Source organism: Rhipicephalus microplus, chromosome 6, assembly GCF_043290135.1.
Source record: "Rhipicephalus microplus isolate Deutch F79 chromosome 6, USDA_Rmic, whole genome shotgun sequence".
Lineage (NCBI taxonomy): Eukaryota > Metazoa > Arthropoda > Arachnida > Ixodida > Ixodidae > Rhipicephalus > Rhipicephalus microplus.
Genome location: NC_134705.1, coordinates 42,423,148 through 42,444,087, shown reverse-complemented (window position 1 = coordinate 42,444,087; position 20,940 = coordinate 42,423,148). Strand labels below are relative to the sequence as shown.

Here is a 20,940-nt window from a genome sequence, read left to right as displayed (position 1 = left end):
TCTTTTTAATTTTCGTTTGATCTGAATGATCTCGCGGCTGATCCAAGGGTTGCGACGCCCTTTTCTGACTCTTTTCATGGGTACAAAGTGTTCCGTACAATGATTTACAACTTCCTTAAACCTCTTCCACAAAAAATGAACATCTTCAAAGACATGGTATACTAATTTTCTTTCCATATAATCAATAATACTTTCATCATCAGCACGTACATAGTCACGTATGTACGCTAAAGAGGCAATTCTAGCACTAGCAGCATGTGGAGCACTCCAGGAAAATAACAGTAACCAATGGTCTGAAATGCCGGGCTCTATGGTAAGTGTTCCGTTTGAAAACTTTTGACTAATAAAGAAAAGATTGGTTCCTGTACAACTTGGTCGAGGTTCATTGCTAAAAGTATATCTAATACAACATTGCAGGTTGCATATTTTTCTGATCTAAATTGCTTCCAATCTATGTCGGGCAGATTAAAATCACCAGTAATAATAACATTACGATTTCGATGCGGCAACAGAAAATCATACAATTCTTCAAGATACGAATCAGCGGCATCAGGTGGCCGATAAACTGCGCAAAGCAGGAATGTGAAACCCAATATTTTTACGTTTAAAAATAAACTTTCATGGTTTGGAATCTGGTCCATGAAAGTAACAGCTATATTTGCTTTCGCTACAACCGCAACACCACCACCTCTTGAAACTCGATCTCGTCTGTACAACTTGTAACCTGGTGGTACAATTTCGTCACTACTTATTTTGTTGAAAGCCACGTTTCAGAGATTACAACAAGTTGTGCATTGTAACTAAGCAGCAGCAATTCTAGTTCATCTATTTTATTTACAATACTTCTTGCATTCAGAGAGAGGATGCGCAGTTGCTGTGGCACCTGGCATAGCTATCTGTCATCCTGTACATCAGCCATTTGCTTTAACAAAACACGTCAGTTTGAGGCATCGCTCCAGACATAGAATGAATTATCAATACGCAGCCTGTCGTTCACTAAGGAAACCTTCTTTCCGTTCTCTTTATCTGTTTTAGCACTTTGCCACAAGTTCTTTCGTTTCCTTCGCGTTTCAACAGAGAAGTCGTTTTGAAGGAATATACGACTTCCTTTCAACTTCCCTGATTTACGTAAGACTTCTTGTTTTTCCAAGTAATTTTGAAAGTACAAGATGACTGGACGGTTTGATGACGCCTTTCTTAGTCTATGTATTCGCGCGACAGACGAACAGCAAACCCCAAGCTTGTCTTCAATTATTTCCTTAATAACTTTCTGCCTGAGCGTCTCGGGTGTTTCGTCTTTGGTTTCTCTAATTCCAAACACTACAAGATTAGATCTTTTACTCCGGTCTTCCAGTTCCACCAACTTTTTTTGGTGCGCTCTCATAGTTTCTTGAATTTCCCCTAGGTTTACATTGGAGCTAGCTATAGCATTAGTCTTCTTTGTTACTTCCTTAATTTCTTTTTCCACTTGCGACATTCGGTCCGTCAGGGACTCTATGTTTTTATCAGTTTCATCTAGTCTTTTTATGACGTCAGCCAAGTCGTTTCGTATAGCCTTCTGTCCGTCTATAAGCGTTTGAAGCATCTTAGCGACATCAGGACCAGGGTTTTCTTCAACGTCCCCGCAGAGCAAAAGTTTACAGACATGAAGACACTGCAATAAAATTCTCAGAAGTCTATGTGGGCACGGCACAATCAAAATGCATCGATCGTCACTCTTGTATGAACAGTAATAACTAACCTGAAAGCACAATAAAGAACGCATGTTCAGAGCTCTGCTGACTGCGGTTTCGCCGGGCCCACTGAAGTTTTCGGTCATCAGCGTCGGGTATATAAGCAGCTTCACTGGTGACGTCACTCCCCAGGCTCCCGTGGTGGCGCTGACTGGATCCAGTGTTATGCGGCGGTAGCTGTAATCTGCACTGTCAGTCGCTGTCGTGATAGCCTCTGTAGCTGGTCGTTGCGTGTCCGACGTTGGTGCCGCCGATACGACGGATAGCAGTAGTGCCTGAAAGCACAATAAAGAACGCATGTTCAGAGCTCTGCCGACTGCGGTTTCGCCGGGCCCACTCAACATAACATATTCCGAAAATAAATAAATTATTACTGCCGCCTACACAACAAGCTCGGAAATATTGATATATATCTGTTTACATGGATCATGGATCACATGAAACAGATTTATTCTCAGCAGCCACAACAGATTATCTAGTCACACACCCTGATTTGCATGCAATGCTAGAGTGATCTACCACTGCGTTAAAAAACTGTGATGTTCACTCAACGTCTGAGCACCGCTAATAGCGATACGCTTCCAACAAAGCCACCTGCAAGCCGAAATGAACTCTTTCGACGGTGCACTCAGTGACACGACGGAAATAATACTTAAACATTCTTCACCTCGTTGTGGTGAAGGCTGGTTTCGAGCGTCATGGCTACCTACAGATAATGGACCGCAAAGAAATATTACTTATGAGCTAGCTACCTAAACTGGTAGTTACTATAGTGACAGCACCATTGCTGCAATTGTGCACGAAGACAGAGTCCAACAGCAGTTAAAATTTCCGCGCATTACGTCCAGCACACTTAACTTTAATAATGTTGCTGAATTGAGGCTCCAAAATTATTGTGAGAGAAAGATTAAACTAAAGAATGTGTTGTGTGAGCAAGTACACAAAAAAACAGACACAATGGCAACTGCGGTAATCGAGGGCTAGTGCATACGAGATATTTCGCGAGACTCGATAATATATACTAGCGAGTGCTAAACTTTGTTTTATCTGTCGGATGCTAATAACCCTAGATGGGGTGAAAACCTCACACCTTTGAAAGAAATCAGTTAACGGTTGGTCAAAGTATATAATTCATGTTCACTGGGCCTAGGCAGTAGTCCAAGCACAAGAAAAGGCCCAGGTACTAAAGCGGAAATCACAACAGCTATCCGAACCTAATCAAAGCGACAAAGGCTAGCCGAGGCAGCGGCGTTATAGGCACAGCAGCGCCAATGAGACAATAGACACTTTTAGTTGGGCGTACGTAACGAGTCTACGTACGTGGCACCATACGTTACGCACGCTGCATGCGAAGTGCCCAACGACATTAGTTCGCCGTATTGACCGTACCGAGATACGTTTGGTTCAACTGGACGTGTGTTTTTAGAAACAAAACAGCTTTTGGGTGCTTTTTTAGCACCCTTGTGCGGTGGCAGCGCCACATCGTCCCTTAGAGTAAAATATACTCTGTTTTGAACGGCTGTGTTGCTCACTGCGAACCAGATTGCAAAATGGCAGTGACTGCGTTCGACGCTTTGCTATCTGGTTCCTATATCATTCGAGATATCACAAGAGCGTCACGCCACGTACGCCTCGCCTCGTCACGTTTACGCACGCTGCGTTTTTTTTTTTTTTTTGCGGCGTACGCGCGCGTCTCTAGAATCGATGCATTACGTACCGCACATGCGCAGTTCTCTCCCGTAGCGGTAATGCGTACGTGGGCTCATTACGTACGCCAAGCTTAAAGTGTCTAATGACGGAAACGCGTTCGCCACAGTTGACACCCCCTTTCGGCGCGAGTTTCTCAAGTGGCTTCGGCTGCGACTGCGTCCACCTGTGGTTGCAAGTTTTAAGTTTTCTGGTTAACCAGGTGCTTGGAGTGCTTCGGTAGCAATTTTTTTAAATGCCCAGCACTTTGCAAACTTCGGTGAGTTGGGCCTTATCTATCTATCTATCTATCTATCTATCTATCTATCTATCTATCTATCTATCTATCTATCTATCTATCTATCTATCTATCTATCTATCCAGCCGCCTACGACGTTTAGCTCTCCAGGCCGTTTCAATAATGCTATCAATACCAAAATTAGTATGCCATAGCATGAGTGTGTGACAAGCATAAGTATTTTATGATAATTAAAAAATCATGACATAATTGTCATGAATGTCACACTTTATACTTCATAGTCTTGCTGGTCTCGCGGTGGTTTTGTACATATGACATTTTGGAAAACTAGCATAGTATGACATGAGTGCATTGCGAACATAAGTGAAAGACCCTAACTTGAAAATTATGACATGCGCGTCATATAAGATAACTATACTCAACGCTCGTGGTGCGCTTGCAGCCGTTGCGCCAGCTACTCATATATCAAATTTGCTATTACGGGACGCTAACAGAAGACAAAGTATATGACTGTTTAAACATAATAATCCTGATATTCGTGAGAGACGCCGTAGTGGAGCGCTCCGAATATTTTGACCACCTGGCGTTCTTTAACGTGCATTCAAATCTATTAGCACACGGGTTTACAGAATTTTGACCTTCATCAAAGATGCAGTCACCGCAGCTGGGATTTGATCCCGCAACCTGCGAGCCAGCAGCTGAGTACCTTAGCCACTAGACCACCGCAGATGGGCTGGAATTTGAAATTAAATGACGTGAATTGACGACGAAGGCAAACGAGACGTCCAAACATGGTAATAGTGAAATGTGTTTCATTTAAAGCATGACTACAAGCTGCGCTGGAAGCGTGCTCGTGACCGTTTCACTATCACGTGAAATAAATAGAAGACGTAGGTAAATGATGCGCTCAAACAAGATAATAATGGCATGCCTGGCATATAAAACATGACTACATGCTAGCTCAAAGCGTGCTCGCGGCCGTTTATTCGCTTGTGGTATAACAAATATTGTATCACGTGTGTTTATGGGCCACGAACGCAAATGCCAGGCGCAAACTTGATACTCGTGACATAGAAGTGATGCAAGGCATGATTTACGTCCACGTCGTAACACTGCACCGATTTAAAAGTGTTATATGAACCTCTCATTTGTTCTTCGCATATCACCAATTCCCACTGTACCTGAGAAGTGCCAATTTTTTTTTCGTTAACGCTAAGCTTCTAGGTTTACCAGCGTATCACATCAGTTTTTAGCCGTAAAGCCGATCTTGGTCGAGTGTTTCATGTCCGAAGACCACCACAGATTGTAGGTTGCAGTGAGATTTACCCATAGACAATAGCTAACGTTTCAACAGCTATTCACCTTTCCGCCCACTACTCCCACTGCGCCCACTACTGGCTCGCCACTCCTCCCGCTTTATTGAGTCCACTCGCTTCATTCCACTTCTGTCTCCCTTTATTTACAACTCATTCGTACTTCCTTAAAACCACTTCAGTCAGCCCAACTGCATGCCACCAACTTCGCTATTTTATCAGTGCCGCCAAGCAAAGCTGCCTAAACATTGAGGGGCGAAGCTTTTTACTGTCCAGGCTTGCCCCATCGCTGAGGCCAGCCGCTAGTACTCAGAGTGTTCTCCAGAGGCGCACCTGCGCTTTCACTGTACTCGCTTCTAGTTTGTGTGGAGACCACTAGATCACTCTGCAGCGCTCGCTCTACTCCGGTGCGCGCTCTGTTTGATAGGAGACTGATAGAGGACCAGAATTACGAACAGCGGCCGCTCTCGACGCTCTTACTCTCCCTTTCGACAGTCGTCAGCCCGAGAAGCCACTGTGAGAGGCCAGCGTCGTGCAGACCCGGAGCTGACAGCTCGAGAAACTGTCATAATGAAGCGTTCAAAATAAATAGCCATAATTAAGCGTCAACAGAAGCCGAATCTCGCAGCATATACGACGACGATTAAAATGGTTTTGTGTATATATTCTGTACCACCCCGCGCGTATCACGTTTTCGCATGATTATCGAGTGGGGAAATTGTACGGGTGATTCACGGATTACCAGATTACCTCCGGAGCTTTGCTCACACATTATTATTGATCTCTTGGATAAGCAGGAAGCTTTTTAATAAAATGACCTTTTCCAATGTCCTGTCACACGCTGATGCAACTGCGGCAAGCCACAGCACAAGAAGTAATGTGAAGTTATGCAATCGGAGAAGCGGGCGGAAGCTCATCCCCTCGTAATATCGACAGATTGGTCTGATTAAACTGCTTCCTCTTTTGTGGGCTTATCGACCCATGTCAACCTGATAAATGACAAATCTTGTCAGCTAGAGCTGACAATGCGGTTAATTTCATAACAGAGCAGAGGGTATACTTCCGGTAAACAGAAACAACGTTCTATTGGGCTTTTCAAACAATGTTGCTGGTTCCCACAACACGTTGGCACAAATTTTACGTCATGCAGAACCAAAAGAGGTCATGTGACAAAGCTGTACGTTATTCCACCACTAATGTCAGGTGTTCTTTTTTTTACACACTCACCTACATATTTAGGAGCATGTCCATGTCTTCTGTAAAACAACGAAGGCTAATTTACTTGCTCCACTTTTCAACATGATAGTTCTTTTAAAAAAATTTAGGTATAACTATATTTAAAGAGAATAATTCGTGACTCTTTTTTTACTTGAGGCCGTGATACGCAACCTAACTAAGATTGGCACTGTTACATGTACACATTTCTTTGCCAAACTTTATTTTAACTTTCTACCATTACGGCTGTTAGGTGCCGACTCAAGATACAACCTCGCTTGGTCTTGGTTAAGTGAAGCTGCTTGGTCTTGGTTAAGTGAAATTTACGCATTCACAGGTGGGCTATGGTACAACGGAACTTACCACGGCGACTACAGTGGTGGGCGAGGATGACCCTGAAGACAAGCAGTTGAACACCGTAGGTCGCCCCTTGCCTTATCTTGAGGTGAGTACTTAAGCTCAGAGATAATCCCTGCATACAGCTAGACATGTTCAAGAAAAGCTCATGGTACCAAGACTTACCATTCGCAATAACACTATTTCTATAAAACATCGGTGTCGCGTTTCTTCAAGCACAGCAACGCCCCCCTGGCCCCTATTGCAACTCAGCCACTGGAATCACAGATGTACACGATTGAGGCATTGCCCTCTTCAGCCTTTTTCCGAAGGTCGTCTGTGTTCCTTGAATTCATGGAATTTCATGCATGGTGTAAGTCACGGGAAGTAAGAGGGATCCTGACCACCCTTGTGCTCAGGCCACAGAGAGGGAGGGGTGGGGACAACCCTTCAAGTGTACTTTTTCGAGATTTATCTTTCAGACACTATATAAGTAATTCATTTCCGATGGAGTCGGAAATAATGTAGGACTGTGTGCTCTGTTATGGGTGCATGTTGAAGAACCCCAAGTGGTCGAAATTTCCGGAGCCCTCCACTACGGCGTCTCGCATAATCTTATGGTGGTTTTGGGGCGTTAAACCTCACGTATATATCAATCTATGTAAACTAATTAGTTGACAGTTGACAGGCATTGAATGATTTTTTAAGCCTGTTTATTCCCGCTGCACTGGTCTAGTGGCTAAGGTACTGGGCTGCTAACTCATAAGCCGCTGGATCAAATGCCAACTACGGCGGCTGCATTTTCGTTGGAGGCGAAAATGCTATAGGCTCGTGTGCTCAGATTCAGGTAGACGTTAAAGAACCCAAGATGATCAAAATTTCCGGAGCTCTCTACTACGGAGCCTATCATAACCATATGATGGTTTTGGAACGTTATATCTCACAAATCCATCAATCATATTTTGTAGTGTGTACCTGTGTTGGTTCTCTTCAACCATCGCTAGACCGGTTTCAAGAAAGACATAATAGCACAATGAAATTTCTTGGGCTTCAAACCAACGACATTTTTCAAATAAATTTAAAGAATAATTTATTTCGTTATGCAATTAATAGACAAAACTACATTTATAAAAACCAAATGGCTACCCTTGCAACCCTCTTTTTGTTAGATTTACGCCACTGGGCTCTTGAAGTTGCGCACGTATTATTCAAGTTCCGTTTTGACACAAAGCGAAAATGATTATTATAGCAATAAATAGAAATTTGGGAAGAAGTAAGGCTAGCAGGTCGCTTCTTTAGAATCTAATTCAGCGTAACCGAACATAAACTAATATAAGGAGATGCGGCCACTGCAGCCAGATAAGCGACCATGTTGGCCCTTACTTTAGAACATCAGAACAGGACCTATGAAGTCATCTGCTGATCCCTGTAAAGATAAAACTCACGCGTCAGAGCTCCACTCAACAGAATAAGGCCCTGTCGAAGCCATGAAAATGCCCCTCCTCTTCCCTTTTCACCACTCGCGCAACTAAATACAGGGGATGGGGGGAGGGGCGTTTTAACTGCTCTTCTTTTTCTTTGTTTAGTATTCATTTATTTATTTATTTACTCTCCTACGTCAAACCATAAACATAGAAACTGAATGGGAGGGCACTCTGGCACTGTGATTGTTCAGCGACAAAGAGGATGATGGTTAGTACACGAATTTGTCAAGTCTTTGTACTTGCGGTTGGCAAATGGCACTTCTGGCTTCATTTCTTGCAGCATTCTGCTTTGGTTTAGAGGGAAAAAAGAAACATTTTTGCACTTAGTCGCTCGTTTTGAAATGGTAAACGTAAAAATTAAGCTGGTCAAGCGCGACCGCTGAACATACGCTGATTTTGTTTCGTGACAGAATAGCTCCAAGCCACACGAACGCACACGAAGCCAGAAGTACGAAAATTAGACAAATCCATTTATTACCCATCATACTCCTGCTCGCCGAAGTGACACGCGTTGCTCTCCCATCAGTATTAGTACCAAAGTTTGGTATAATAGATATATATAAAATTTTATATATGCTAGTTGAGACTCAGACGCTGCGATTGTTCGGCGACCACGGCAATGATTGGATGTGCACGAATTTGCCTAGTCTTCATGCTTGCGGGCTTCGAAGGAACTTGTGGCTTTTTTTATGTCTGCTTTTTTTCTGTAAAAATAACGACCCATTGTAAACTTGTAGAGCCATTGTAAAACATTGATTTGTAGAGCCTACAAAGTCTATGTAGTGAAGCGTAGCTCCTAACCTTTGCTGATTGTCGTGTTGGGACAAAGCCGCTACAAGCCGCAGGAAGACAAACAGAGCCAGAAGGAGGAAGATTAGACAAATGCATATGCTGCCCATCATTACAACGCTCGCTGAAACACCATGCATTGCAGTTCCCGTATACACCAGCGCCAAAGTTTCCTGTAGTAAGTATTGTAAGAAAAGCAAAACCGCCGGCGTCAATACGGCGTTGCATTTGTGGGGAGTGGGGAGTGGGGGGTTGGAGAGCAGGTTGAATGTGCGCCGAAGTGATGTAGCGGTTATGATGCTCGGCCGTTGACGCGAAGGACACGGGTTTAATTCCAGGCACGCAGTCAGTCGCACTTCGATAAAAGCGAAGGGCTAGAGGCCCGAGTACAACGCGATGTAAGTGCACGTAAAGAACACCAGATATACGAAATTACCGCTGTCCTCCACTACGCCGTCCCTCATAATATTATCATAATTTTAGACTGTAAATGTTCTTCGTTAAAAGAAGAGAATGTCAAACAACGTGCAGTAGTTCATGATTAATGCTTTACAATAAAAGCAATAAAAATTACGCTGCGCATTACAACAAACATCTGTAGATAAAAACAACAAAAACACACAATCAAGAGTACTGAGAAGCAAAATAGGCGCCTGTACGTCAATGTACATCACCAACATAAAAACAAACTTTTCTCATGAAGAGACCGAAAAAAAAATCTAGATAATTGCACTCTACAAAATATAAAACAAAGAAAACCCTGTAGTATGAAGTAAGCTTTTTATATAGCAACTTCAGGCGAACCCAAAACGCGCTTCACAGGGCGGCTGCGAAAGCTTCGTTACGTTTACCATGGCGGATTGGTGGCTAGGCTGCTCGGCTACTGGCCCGAAGGTCACGGGTTTGGTTACGGCCGTGGTGGTCACATTTCGATGGAGGCGAAACGCCAGAGGCCTGTGTGTGTGCAGTGTGAGTGCCTGTTAAACAACATTCACATGGTCAAAATTTCCGGAGACCTCTACTACGGCGTCTCTCATAGCCATATCTTGGTTTTAAGACGTGAACGCTACATCTTATAATATTAACCGTAGTAGCACATAGACGTTTGATTCTAGAACTGGGGGGAAAAGTAATTTGAAAAAAGTTAGCTCTGTAGCTACATTGAGCTCATCGTCTGTTCATCTGAACATATAATGTAATATACTTTTTCTCATCTTAAGCGACAATTATATCTGGCATTCCAACATTCCCTCATATTCAGAATACATAACGCGATAAGCGATCTTATTTGGACTTCTTTCAACATCTCACGGTGGCCCCGATAGACACAAAAAAAAATGCGTCTCGAGTGTTCACAAATTCGCTGTCACAATGAAGTGTGTTTGAAACTGCACAAAACCCTTTCGGTTATCTTGAAACGCTAGGAGACCATAACATAGACTTGTATAGTAAAATATAGTAAGGGGTTGCGAAGGCCACCAAGGATCAGTAGGAGGAAGAAAAAAAGGAGGGTAAACGAACACGAAGAGATGGAGAGGGAGCAGATCAGAGTGATAGAAAGGAAAAGAAAGTATTGAAAAAGACACAGCGACAAAGAAACAAATGAAAATAAAAAAGACACATACTTAAAGAAGTAAGAAAAGAAACAAGTATAGCCTTGTACAGTACCGTATAGCAAGGTGTGGCAAGCAGAAAGGCGAGAGTTTAAAAAGGCCCTGGAAAACTTTTTGAGCATGGTCAGAAAACGCTGCTGATCGGTAGTCCCGACAACACGTGAGACAAATGTTATAGCGCGGCACGTGTCTTAAAATTCAAAATAAACTGACAAAGCCAGCTATAAATTGCTTTCGCTTCCCTCGACAAATGACGGAAGACGCTCAAAAATCACACGTAGATTACCCATCCACCTGCCATCGGCTAATTTGAACATGGTGGCCCCGCCGCAGTGGTCTAGTGGCTAAGGTACTCGGCTGCTAACCCTCAGGTTGCGGGATCAAATCCCGGCAGCGGCGGCTGCATTTCCGATGGAGGCAGAAAGGTTGTAGGCCCGTGTGCTCAGATTTGGGTGCACGTTAAAGAACCCCAGGTGGTCCAAATTTCCGGAGCCCTCCACTACGGTGTCTCTCATAATCATATGGTGGTTTTGGGACGTTAAACCCCACATATCATCACTAATTGGAACATGGTGGGCTCGGTTGCTACAGAGATCGCCGCAACAGGTCATCACTTGTTTACGCGTGTGCGCGCAATCGCACTGAAAAAGCGGCGTATTCAAAAAAAAAAGAAGTGCTCAAAATCACGACGCGCGTGTGACGCTTTTTGTTTGTAACTCCCATCTCTCCCTGCTTAGCTTCCAGCACTTTCGTCGGGACGAGAGAAGAGAGAATGCGATCGCAGCGTGTGACAAATCTTTGTAACTGCACTCGTAGTGAATGGATTCTTAAAATTTTTGCAGCGTTAAATTTGTGAGGCAATACGCTTTTCCAGTACTATAATTTAATGGTTACTCAAAAAATGCTCCAGGACCCTTTTAAAAGCCGAAAAAGCCCAGATAAGCTATTGGTACCTACGAGCTCTGCTGTAATTCCTGAAAAGAAAGAAAACGAAAGAGTCAGCATTTCGTCACGCAGTCCGCATGGACAATCGAGCCCATTTTGAAGCCAACAGTGTCGGCCAAACAAGGGACCTTTTTGCGTCAAGATCATGGAAGCAACGAGGTATAGAGCCCGGTAGCTTTTATTCAAAGCCCGCCGCTTCGGCGCACACCGGCCATCTGACGCATAAGGTTCAAAAGCGGAACTTCACCGAGAGTACTAAAACCTACCGCATGCCTTGACACCATACCTACGTTTTGGGCCGACACTTAATTTGTGTGACGTAATGCTCCCACCTTTTTTTCCTTTCTCGATGTGTGACCTGGAATTGCAGAACTTCTAACGCGAAAGCGTTAAAGAGCTCATTTCGCAGAAATTACGGCGTTAGCGTTGGTTTTGCTGGTTGTTTGTGACCATGGCACAGTGGGTAGCGTGCCCAGAATCTGTTGCGCTGACCCAGTGATCCTGAGCTCCACTCCTGAAGACCTAACTTTGTGTTCTGATGCATCATTGAAGTCCCTGTGGGCCCTATCATGAAACGATTTCGTGTTAAAAATAAGTAGAGGGGAAGCGCAAATACATTGCATCGCTCAGTCACTGTCAACCTGGCTATGCCAGTGCTGCCTTAATGCGCACAAGCCTGCGGGTGGTTGATGGAATGGGGCATGTATCGGCTGAAACCACAAAAATGTTTCAGAACAGCGCACTTTATCGCCAAATAACGAGACCAATGGCTAGTTAACGCACTAAATCACCGATTTAGAGTGTCCATAAAGTATCCATGACACCAACCGGAAGTTTTAACGTGATGACAATAAAGAGCTCATTCCACATTAAATATTGTGACTGTGAGGTACGACCAAAGCACAAATCAAAATTTTTCGCAGCACATGTTTCTTTGCTTACCCAAACTGCTTCGGTCAGCGTTAAGAGTGTATATGCGACTTCGTTTTCACAGGTGAAGATAGCAGACCCCATGACGGGCGTGGAGCAGCCCGTGGGAACACCCGGAGAGGTTTGGTCGCGAGGACACCACGTCTTCCTAGGCTATTACAACGACGAGCAGAAGACACGAGAATGCATCACGGACGCCAGATGGTACAAAACTGGGTATGGTCCACGCAAGGAAACATTTTAGCTTGTGTGATACCAAAATTTACTGTGAGGGACTAATTGCCTATGACGTCAGATATTACAAATCTGTTCTTTAATTTTCACCGAGTAGCTGAAGGAGGCGTCGAGAATAAGCTGAGAAGCAGCATTCAAGTTCCAGCCCTGCAAAAATTAACTTTGGCGAATGTGCAATAATCGACGGTTCACGTTAACAACCTTATTAGCAGGTTAAATAAACAGCAAAATAAATATACCCTTGGAGGAACTATATTATATACAACAATGCAAACATTTCGCTGAAGATATAAATAAATAGGAAGGTATTGCAAGAACATCGACAAATTAATACGACTACATTGGAAGAACTTACATTACCAAGAAGGAACACTCGTAACCAAGCATTCTAGTGTTCGACGATTGAAAAAAAGCAAGATGAATGCAATGGGTTTTCTTGTCCGGCATGATGTAAACTACAGTGATGAAAAAGGCAAAAAAAAGTTTCCTACCATGCAGCCATTTTGTTTAAAGCAGGCCGGTTGTTTAAAGGGCCACTCAACCGGCACCATAACAAACTCTAGTTAGACCAGGGCAGTTGTTGTGTGTCCGATGACGAGAATTAAGCCACAAAGGTTTTTTTCAAGTGGTTCATTATAAGATGCAAAAACTGGTATCTTGATGCCACAAAGGTTTTTTTCAAGTGGTTCATTATAAGATGCAAAAACTGGTATCTTGATTCAGCGCGAACGAATGATGCAAGGTGGCAGACTGGGAATCATTGCCCTTTGCCCCACGTAGCTTTCGCAAGCCAAATCTCTTGCCTGCCCTTTTCCGCATCCGAAAAAATGGTCCCTTGCGCATGACAACCCCGAGCAAGCCTAACCCCCGAGGATGCCAGCGGCGTTGTTTTGTTGACCAGCGTTCTTAAGTGGTCTAGAATGTGTTTCTGCTGAATGGATGCCTCGGTGCGCACCCGTTTGAAGACGCTGGTTTAGACGCACTAGAATATGTGCGAGTAATGAGGGCTCGAACGTACAAAACCATTTTTTTCGTTTCCAAGGATGGCATCTGTTCGAGCACAAACAGAGGAGGCGCGAGCTCATGCAGGCACATTAGCCCCGCATGTCATTGCAACTAACGCGAAAAGTGAAAAAAACGCGCGCATTTCTTTTTTAAATGCGAATCATTTCTTAGCGAACTTCGGCGACTTTGAACATATCTATCTATCTATCTATCTATCTATCTATCTATCTATCTATCTATCTATCTATCTATCTATCTATCTATCTATCTATCTATCTATCTATCTATTTATCTATCTATCTATCTATCTATCGAGCCACCTACGACGTTTAGCTCTCTTGGCCGTTTTGTTTATTTTATTTTATTTTACTTTTTATTTGGGCATAACAGATACAGAGTTTGCCCGCGAGGTAAGGCAAAAGGAGGACTTAAACCTCCTGACTAGGCCGTATGGGTACCCGATTTGGTCTGGAATAACATGACGGTATGATGAGGGTAAGTGACCTATCATTACATGAAAGCCATGACATGTATGTCACGAATGTCATGGTTTTCGTTTCGTGGTCTTGCTGTTTTTACGCGGGTTTGTTCACATGACATATTGTAAAACTGGTATGACGTGACACGACTGCAAGCCGAACATAAGTGACAGGCCCTAAGGTGCAAATCATAATATGCATGTCATGTAAGTCACGATTACACGCCACACTCATGGTGCGCCCGCGGTCGTTTCGCTAGCTTCACTAGTAAAAAATGTGGTATTACTTGGCGTCAATAGACGATGATGGCAAAACACACGTCCAAACAAGATAATCATGACATGCGTGTCACGTAAAACATGACTACCTCTTATGCTCATAGCACGCTCTGGTCATTTCGTTAGCTTCACATAAGTCAAATTTGGTATTACATGAGGCGAACGGACTATGAAGGTAAAGGCGTGTTCAAACATGATGATCATGAAGTGCGTGTCATGTAAAACATGACTCAATGCTACGCTAACGATGCAATCGTGTTGCTTTCGCTGGCTTCACAAATACCACATTAAGTAATACGTGATGTGAATGGATGACGAACACAAATTCTTGGCGCAAACATCATATTCATGGCCTGAGAGTCGCGTACGGCATAATTTACATGCCTACCACTGTTTTTTCTGGAATTCCAAACGTTAGTGTGGCTTCCGTTGTGCGAGAATAAACAACATGCTTGAATAGGTCAGTGCACATAACTTGTGTTAACTGCGTACTACATCCGTCCGCATCCGCTTCGTAACGTTGTGCTGATTTTAAATTGATATATCAACCTTCCTCATTTGGTCTTCGCATATCATCGATTTTTACTGTACGTGTGCTCTCCCAATTTTAGTCACATCGTTCTATTGCTGGCGCGAATGATTGCCGATTTCCTCGATATAGTAACTTTTGGCGTTCGCACAGGGGATATTTTACACAACACCAGGAAGAACCTAGAAAGACTTTTTTTTTTTAATGATTGTCCTTCCCACTTTCTGGTGCCTGCTTTAATTTGCGTAAATGCATCAGGAAGACTTCTAGGTCATGGCTATGCAGTACAAGTGCTAAGCTACCGCTTATACCGGGGATATATGCACCGTGCAGTCAAATTTTCCTAGTTGAATGGATCGCCAGAACGCGAAGCCTAGCTGACAAAAAAAAAAAACTAGAAGATCCCACGTACTGTGGGAATCAATCGTATGCGAAGCACGAGTAATGAAGGTTGATATGTCACTTTAAAGACAAGACACCATTAGCACGTGGACATAAATTACGCTGTACACGTCACTTTTTGTCATGATCATGATGTTTGCACCTTGCATTTCTGGTCGTCGTCCATTCACGTTACTTAATACGGAAGTTGGTTTATGTGGAGCTAGCGAAACGGCCGTGAGCACGCTATGAGCGTAACATGTACTCGTGTTATAACTAACACGCATATCATAAATGTCATGTTTCAACGTGTGATTTACCTTTGCCATCACATCGTGTAATACTAAATTCAGTATAAGTGGAAATAGCAAAACGGACGTGAGCATGCTATGAGCGTAGCATGTATTCACGTCTTACATGGCACGCATATCAGTTTTATCAAGTTTGGCCGACATAGTTACATTTGCCGTCTATTCATTTTTCGTAATGCCAAGTTTTGTAAATTCGAAGATATCATAACGACCACAAGCGCATTATGAGCGTGGTATGTTGTCATGTTCTTGGATGACACTCAAGTCATGACTAATGTGTTCAAACCAACCATATACCTTCTTAATTCATTGTTGTCACGTAACACTCAAAGTGGTATAACACTCAAAGTCAGTGAAATGGTCGCGACCGCACTATAAGCATAGCACGTAGTCATGTTTTACGTAACACGCATACTATGATTATCAATGTTGGACGTGTCATTTACCTTCGTTTTCTATTCATGTCACGTAATACCATATGTGGTATATATCGAGCTGGCGAAATGGCTGCGATAACGCTGTCAGAGTCGCATGTAGAGATGCTTTACCTGACACGCATATCGTGATTATCGTGTGCGGACGTGTCATTTACCATCGTCATTCACTTAGGTCACGTAATATCATATTTGGTATGTGTGGTGCTAGCGAAACGGCCACGAGCACGCTAGGAGCTTAGCATGTAATCATGTATTACATGACACGCAAGTCATGATTAGATCTTTAGCACCAGTCATATACCTTCTTCATTCCTTGACATCACGTATCACCGAATTTGGTATATGTGTAGCTAGAAAAACGGCCGCGAATGCATCTAGAGCATAGCATGTACTCATGATCTTACATGACAAGCATCTCATAATTATCATGTTTGCACCAGTCATCAATTCACGTCCCAAAAAACGAAATTTGGAATGTGTGATTATTCTTAATTGATTGGGAAGTGGGGTCTAACGTGTCAAAATCACCATATGATATATTGGACGCCGTAGTAGCGGGCTCCAGCAATTTTGACCACCTGGGGTTCTCTAACGTGCACTTAAACTAAGCACACTGGCCTACAGCACCTTTGCCTCCATTGAAAATGTAGGTGTAGCAGTTGGGTTCAGTCCCGCGATCTGCGGTTCAGCAGCCGAGTACCTTAGCCGCTGGACAAAGGTATGCCCGAATCAATCGATTGATTGATTGATTGATTCATTCATTCATTGATTGATATATAGAGTATAACGCCTTAAAATTACCATATGGATGTGTGAGACGCCGTGTATTAGAGGGCACCGGAAATTTCGACCACCTGAGGTTATTTACCGTGCACCCAAGTCCGAGCACATGGGCCCACAATATTCGCCTCCATCGAAAATGCAGTTACCACAACCGGTATTTGATCCCGTGACCTGCGGGTCAGCAGCCGATCACACTAGACTACCGCGGTGGGGTGGTATATATGAAGCCAGCGAAACGACCACGAGCGCACCATGAGGGTAGCGCGTAGTCATAAGATAGATGACATACATGTCATAATTTCCACGTAAGGGTCTTTCACTTATGTTCGCCATGCAGTCATGTCATGCCATACCAGTTGTGCAATATGCCATGGAAACGAAGCCACCCCTTCCCAAAAAAGGCATGAAATTTGAATCATTATACTCATCGTATACCTGTCATAATTTTCATGTGACAAATTACTCTCACTCGTAATACACTCATGTTATGTCATACCAATTTCGGTATAGATAACATTATCACAAAGGCCAGGAAAGGTAAATGATGTAGCTGGCCAGATAGATACTATTTTTGGTTTACCCTAAGTTAAGCGGGTGACCACGAGAGCACCGAGATTTAGGTGGGAGGATAGATAGATAGATAGATAGATAGATAGATAGATAGATAGATAGATAGATAGATAGATAGATGGATAGATAGATAGATAGATAGATAGATAGATGGATGGATAGATAGATAGATAGATAGATAGATAGATAGATAGATAGATAGATAGATAGATAGATAGATAGATAGATAGATAGATAGATAGATAGATAGATAGATAGATAGATAGATAGATAGATAGATAGATAGATAGATAGATAGATAGATAGATAGATAGATAGATAGATAGATAGATAGATAGATAGATAGATAGATAGATAGATAGATAGATAGATAGATAGATAGATAGATAGATACGCTCACTGTCACCGCAATTCACTAAGAAATGTAAAAGCGAAATTCAGAAGGGGTCGGTCAAAACGGAACGCGATGCGCGCATCTCGCGCCTTGCGTGAGAGGATGGACTGTGGCTCGCGTACATGGGGGACGTGTGAGCGCGTCTATTTCCTGCGTGCCCCTAGCAGCCAACAAGAGTGAAATTGAGATGGAGCAGCGTGCAAAAGTTAGCCTGTGTGTACAGCTAACGTTTATGGCACGTCACGAACAGCATGCTTCATCCAATTGCTTGAAACTTACAGTGTACGGTCGTACAGGCCACTTGAGTGAACAAATGACATTGTTCAACTTTATTATGCTTAATAGTAAATGTGAAACATTAACGAACTTCGGCGACTTCAGCGTGTCAGTCTATCTAGCCGCGTACGTTGGGGTTCTCTCGTGGTTCCTCCTTTATCTTGGTGTGAACCAAAATAAGCGTTGAAGAGTAAGATGGTTTAAAGAAAATGACCCGCTAGTCAGGACATAATTAATGTCACAAACCCGTTGCTTACATCGTCAAACACTTCCCGCCAGACAGTGGCACATACCCACGGGCTGGTATGTGCCACTGGTATGCGGGTATGCGCCACAGGCGATTGACAGCTTAGTACGTACTAAGGAATGACGAGGACATGCATGGACAATTTTAGCGCGCGAGCGCTAAGCAATACCCGACAATGGTACCATCGACCCATAGAAGACATAGAATAAAGGTCAGCGTTCCAGCTGCAATAGAACCAAAGAATTTTGCGTGGCAATGAAGCCACGCAGAATGAAACCACAGAGCTAGCGGTCCGGTTTCGGAACTACTTTTCAAATAGAGGCGAATCTTCGTGAAACGTCAATAGTAGAGGCAGTGCTGTGTACCCAATTCTATAAGCTATACATATGTACTCTTTTGATACAGTCGTCACATCGGGTTAACGTCAATAGTGGTTAAGTACCATGCGCTGAACTTTATTTGTGTAGCAGTGTCCAGAACGAGCATCTTCGCGACCCTCAGCGCTTCATATCAGCTCCTGGTGTTCGTAATACGTATGTTCCAGTTGGCATCATTGCGCAAGTGCAAACAGCTGGTTATATCATCATTTACAACTCAACATAATTCTGTGCATGCGACATTTATACATATGCTTAGCGTCATTTCTGACTCCCAATAAAAAAGTTTGCAACACGGTCACCGTCCCTCCGAATGCTTCACTTAACGTCGATTCCCAGGTATGTGGGATCCACTGAATTTTTGTTGTACATATTATAACTTTGCTGCATACACTACTATGTTACTATGTTAGATCATTTTTCGATGTTACACGTTCTAAGACCAGCATCGAAAGTAAATTTTTTCTTTGCTTTAAACAACAACAACAAAACAACAAACTACGCACGCATTTACGTTCTAATTGTGGATTCTTTTTTATGCAACTATAGCTAACTGGCGGAAAAATACTAAATAATTTGCTGCACAGTCAATAACATTAATAATAAAAATCACACAAAAATGCTTTTCTTCATTGTCGTACATAGAATGTAGTAGGTGGCTTGAAATTATGCCTCGCGAATTTCACGCGTTTCTGACAGCGCATCATAATCTGTGAATAAAGGGGATAGGCTATTACTGATCGTATTCAGTGCCGTGATACTAGGTTGTAAACTCTGCAGTTTTGTAATTTTAACAACTAAACGAACGTGCTATGGTGGACGCGTGGCATAAAGTGTAGAGCTGGTGTACTCCAATTTTCATGACCCTATTTATTCAACTCGCATCGTACAAAAACTGAACCATTCGATTGACAGACCAATGTGTCAGCGCCAATCCGTCTTACGTTTTCTTTAATGTAAGGAAAAAAATCTGAATTTTTTGTAGTAAATCGGTAGGCTGTGGGCCAGTATTGTGTCTTGCATAGGTGAATTTATGATATCAAGTATTTATAAAATTTGTAGCCGTCTTAAAACGTTCATCTAAATTTTCCTTCTCCTGCAACGCTATCTTATTTACAAATGCTCATATTTTGTATGGTGGCCAATCAGCGGCGTTTCAAATGACAGTCAAGAAGCAATGCAGCAACGTTTTTTAAGTGCACTCTAAATAACAAAAAAAGCGCATGTCTATATGCAGTGACGTGGGTGTAATGGACGAAGACGGCTACATCGACATTGTGAGCCGCATCAAGGACATGGTGATCCGGGGCGGCGAGAACATTTATCCGGCCGAAGTGGAAGAGGTGCTCAACACCCACCCCGCCGTCCACGAAAGTCTGGTATGAGCTACAGTTCGTTTTTTTTCCAGCTTGCTTGTATGCTTGTTTGTTTGTCGTTGTTAGTTAGTTTCTTTGTTTTTCAAGTTTGTTTCTTGGTTGTTTATATGTATTCGCCGATGGAAAACGTGCAGGCTTCAGCGATGAGGGCCAATCTACGGGCAAGCATCATCGTTTTCGAAAATCTCAGAATCTCTTATACATTCCCTTAAGATTACTCGAAGTCAAAAGCCAACGTTTTTTCTTAGTTCATTGTAGCGGTTACCCCATACCCGAAAGCCTTACGACATCCATAGGCACCCAACAGTGGACCAGAGGGCACGACGAATCTTTTTAGGCCACCTCAGCATTGTTGGTACCAACCGCAAGGGATACCATAAAAATGACACACTCACTCAGCACATTGAGATGATGAAGTGTCAATGCCCTTTTTTGGCGCGTTTTCAGAGAAGGCTTCCTGGGTGATTACATAATCACCCGTGACCCCCCTGCTCACAACTATAAAAGAAAATAACAGACACTTTCAGTTGGGCATACGTAACGAGCCCACGTACGCAGCTCTGCAACGGTAGAGAACTGTGCATGTGCAGTACGTAACGTATCTATTCCATCGATGCGTGCGTATGCCCGAAGAAAAAAACGCGGCGTGCGTAAACGTGACGAAGCGGAGCGTACGTGGCGTGATACTCCCGCAATATCTATATTGAAATAGGAACCAGATAGCAAAATGACAATGATTACGTCGAATGAAGAGAGGAACAAAGCCGGCCCTACTTCAGTATATTTTACTTTGTAGCGCCCTCGTTTGGGCGGCGCGCAAACCGGAGAGCGCGCGATGGCGATTGAAGAAAATAAAGAAGGCGCTAGGCCGTGGCACGTGAAGCCACGGCTCACGTTCCGGGCTGGCATCGGTTATCGTTCAGGCGTGTCTCTCCTTCGCTCCTGTGGCATAAGCCTACA

At 43.3% G+C, this 20,940-nt stretch overlaps 1 protein-coding gene across 1 annotated transcript in view; it reads left to right on the top strand.

The window, feature by feature from the left end:
* The window catches only part of LOC119168692 (medium-chain acyl-CoA ligase ACSF2, mitochondrial-like), a 178,254-nt gene that overhangs the window by 141,693 nt on the left and 15,621 nt on the right, over window positions 1-20,940 (top strand). Inside the window, exons 12-14 of the mRNA XM_075865951.1 lie at window positions 6,544-6,651; window positions 12,368-12,519; window positions 19,842-19,983. Of these exons, the coding sequence (XP_075722066.1) occupies window positions 6,544-6,651; window positions 12,368-12,519; window positions 19,842-19,983 (402 nt within the window). The remainder of the gene's footprint in view (window positions 1-6,543; window positions 6,652-12,367; window positions 12,520-19,841; window positions 19,984-20,940) is intronic.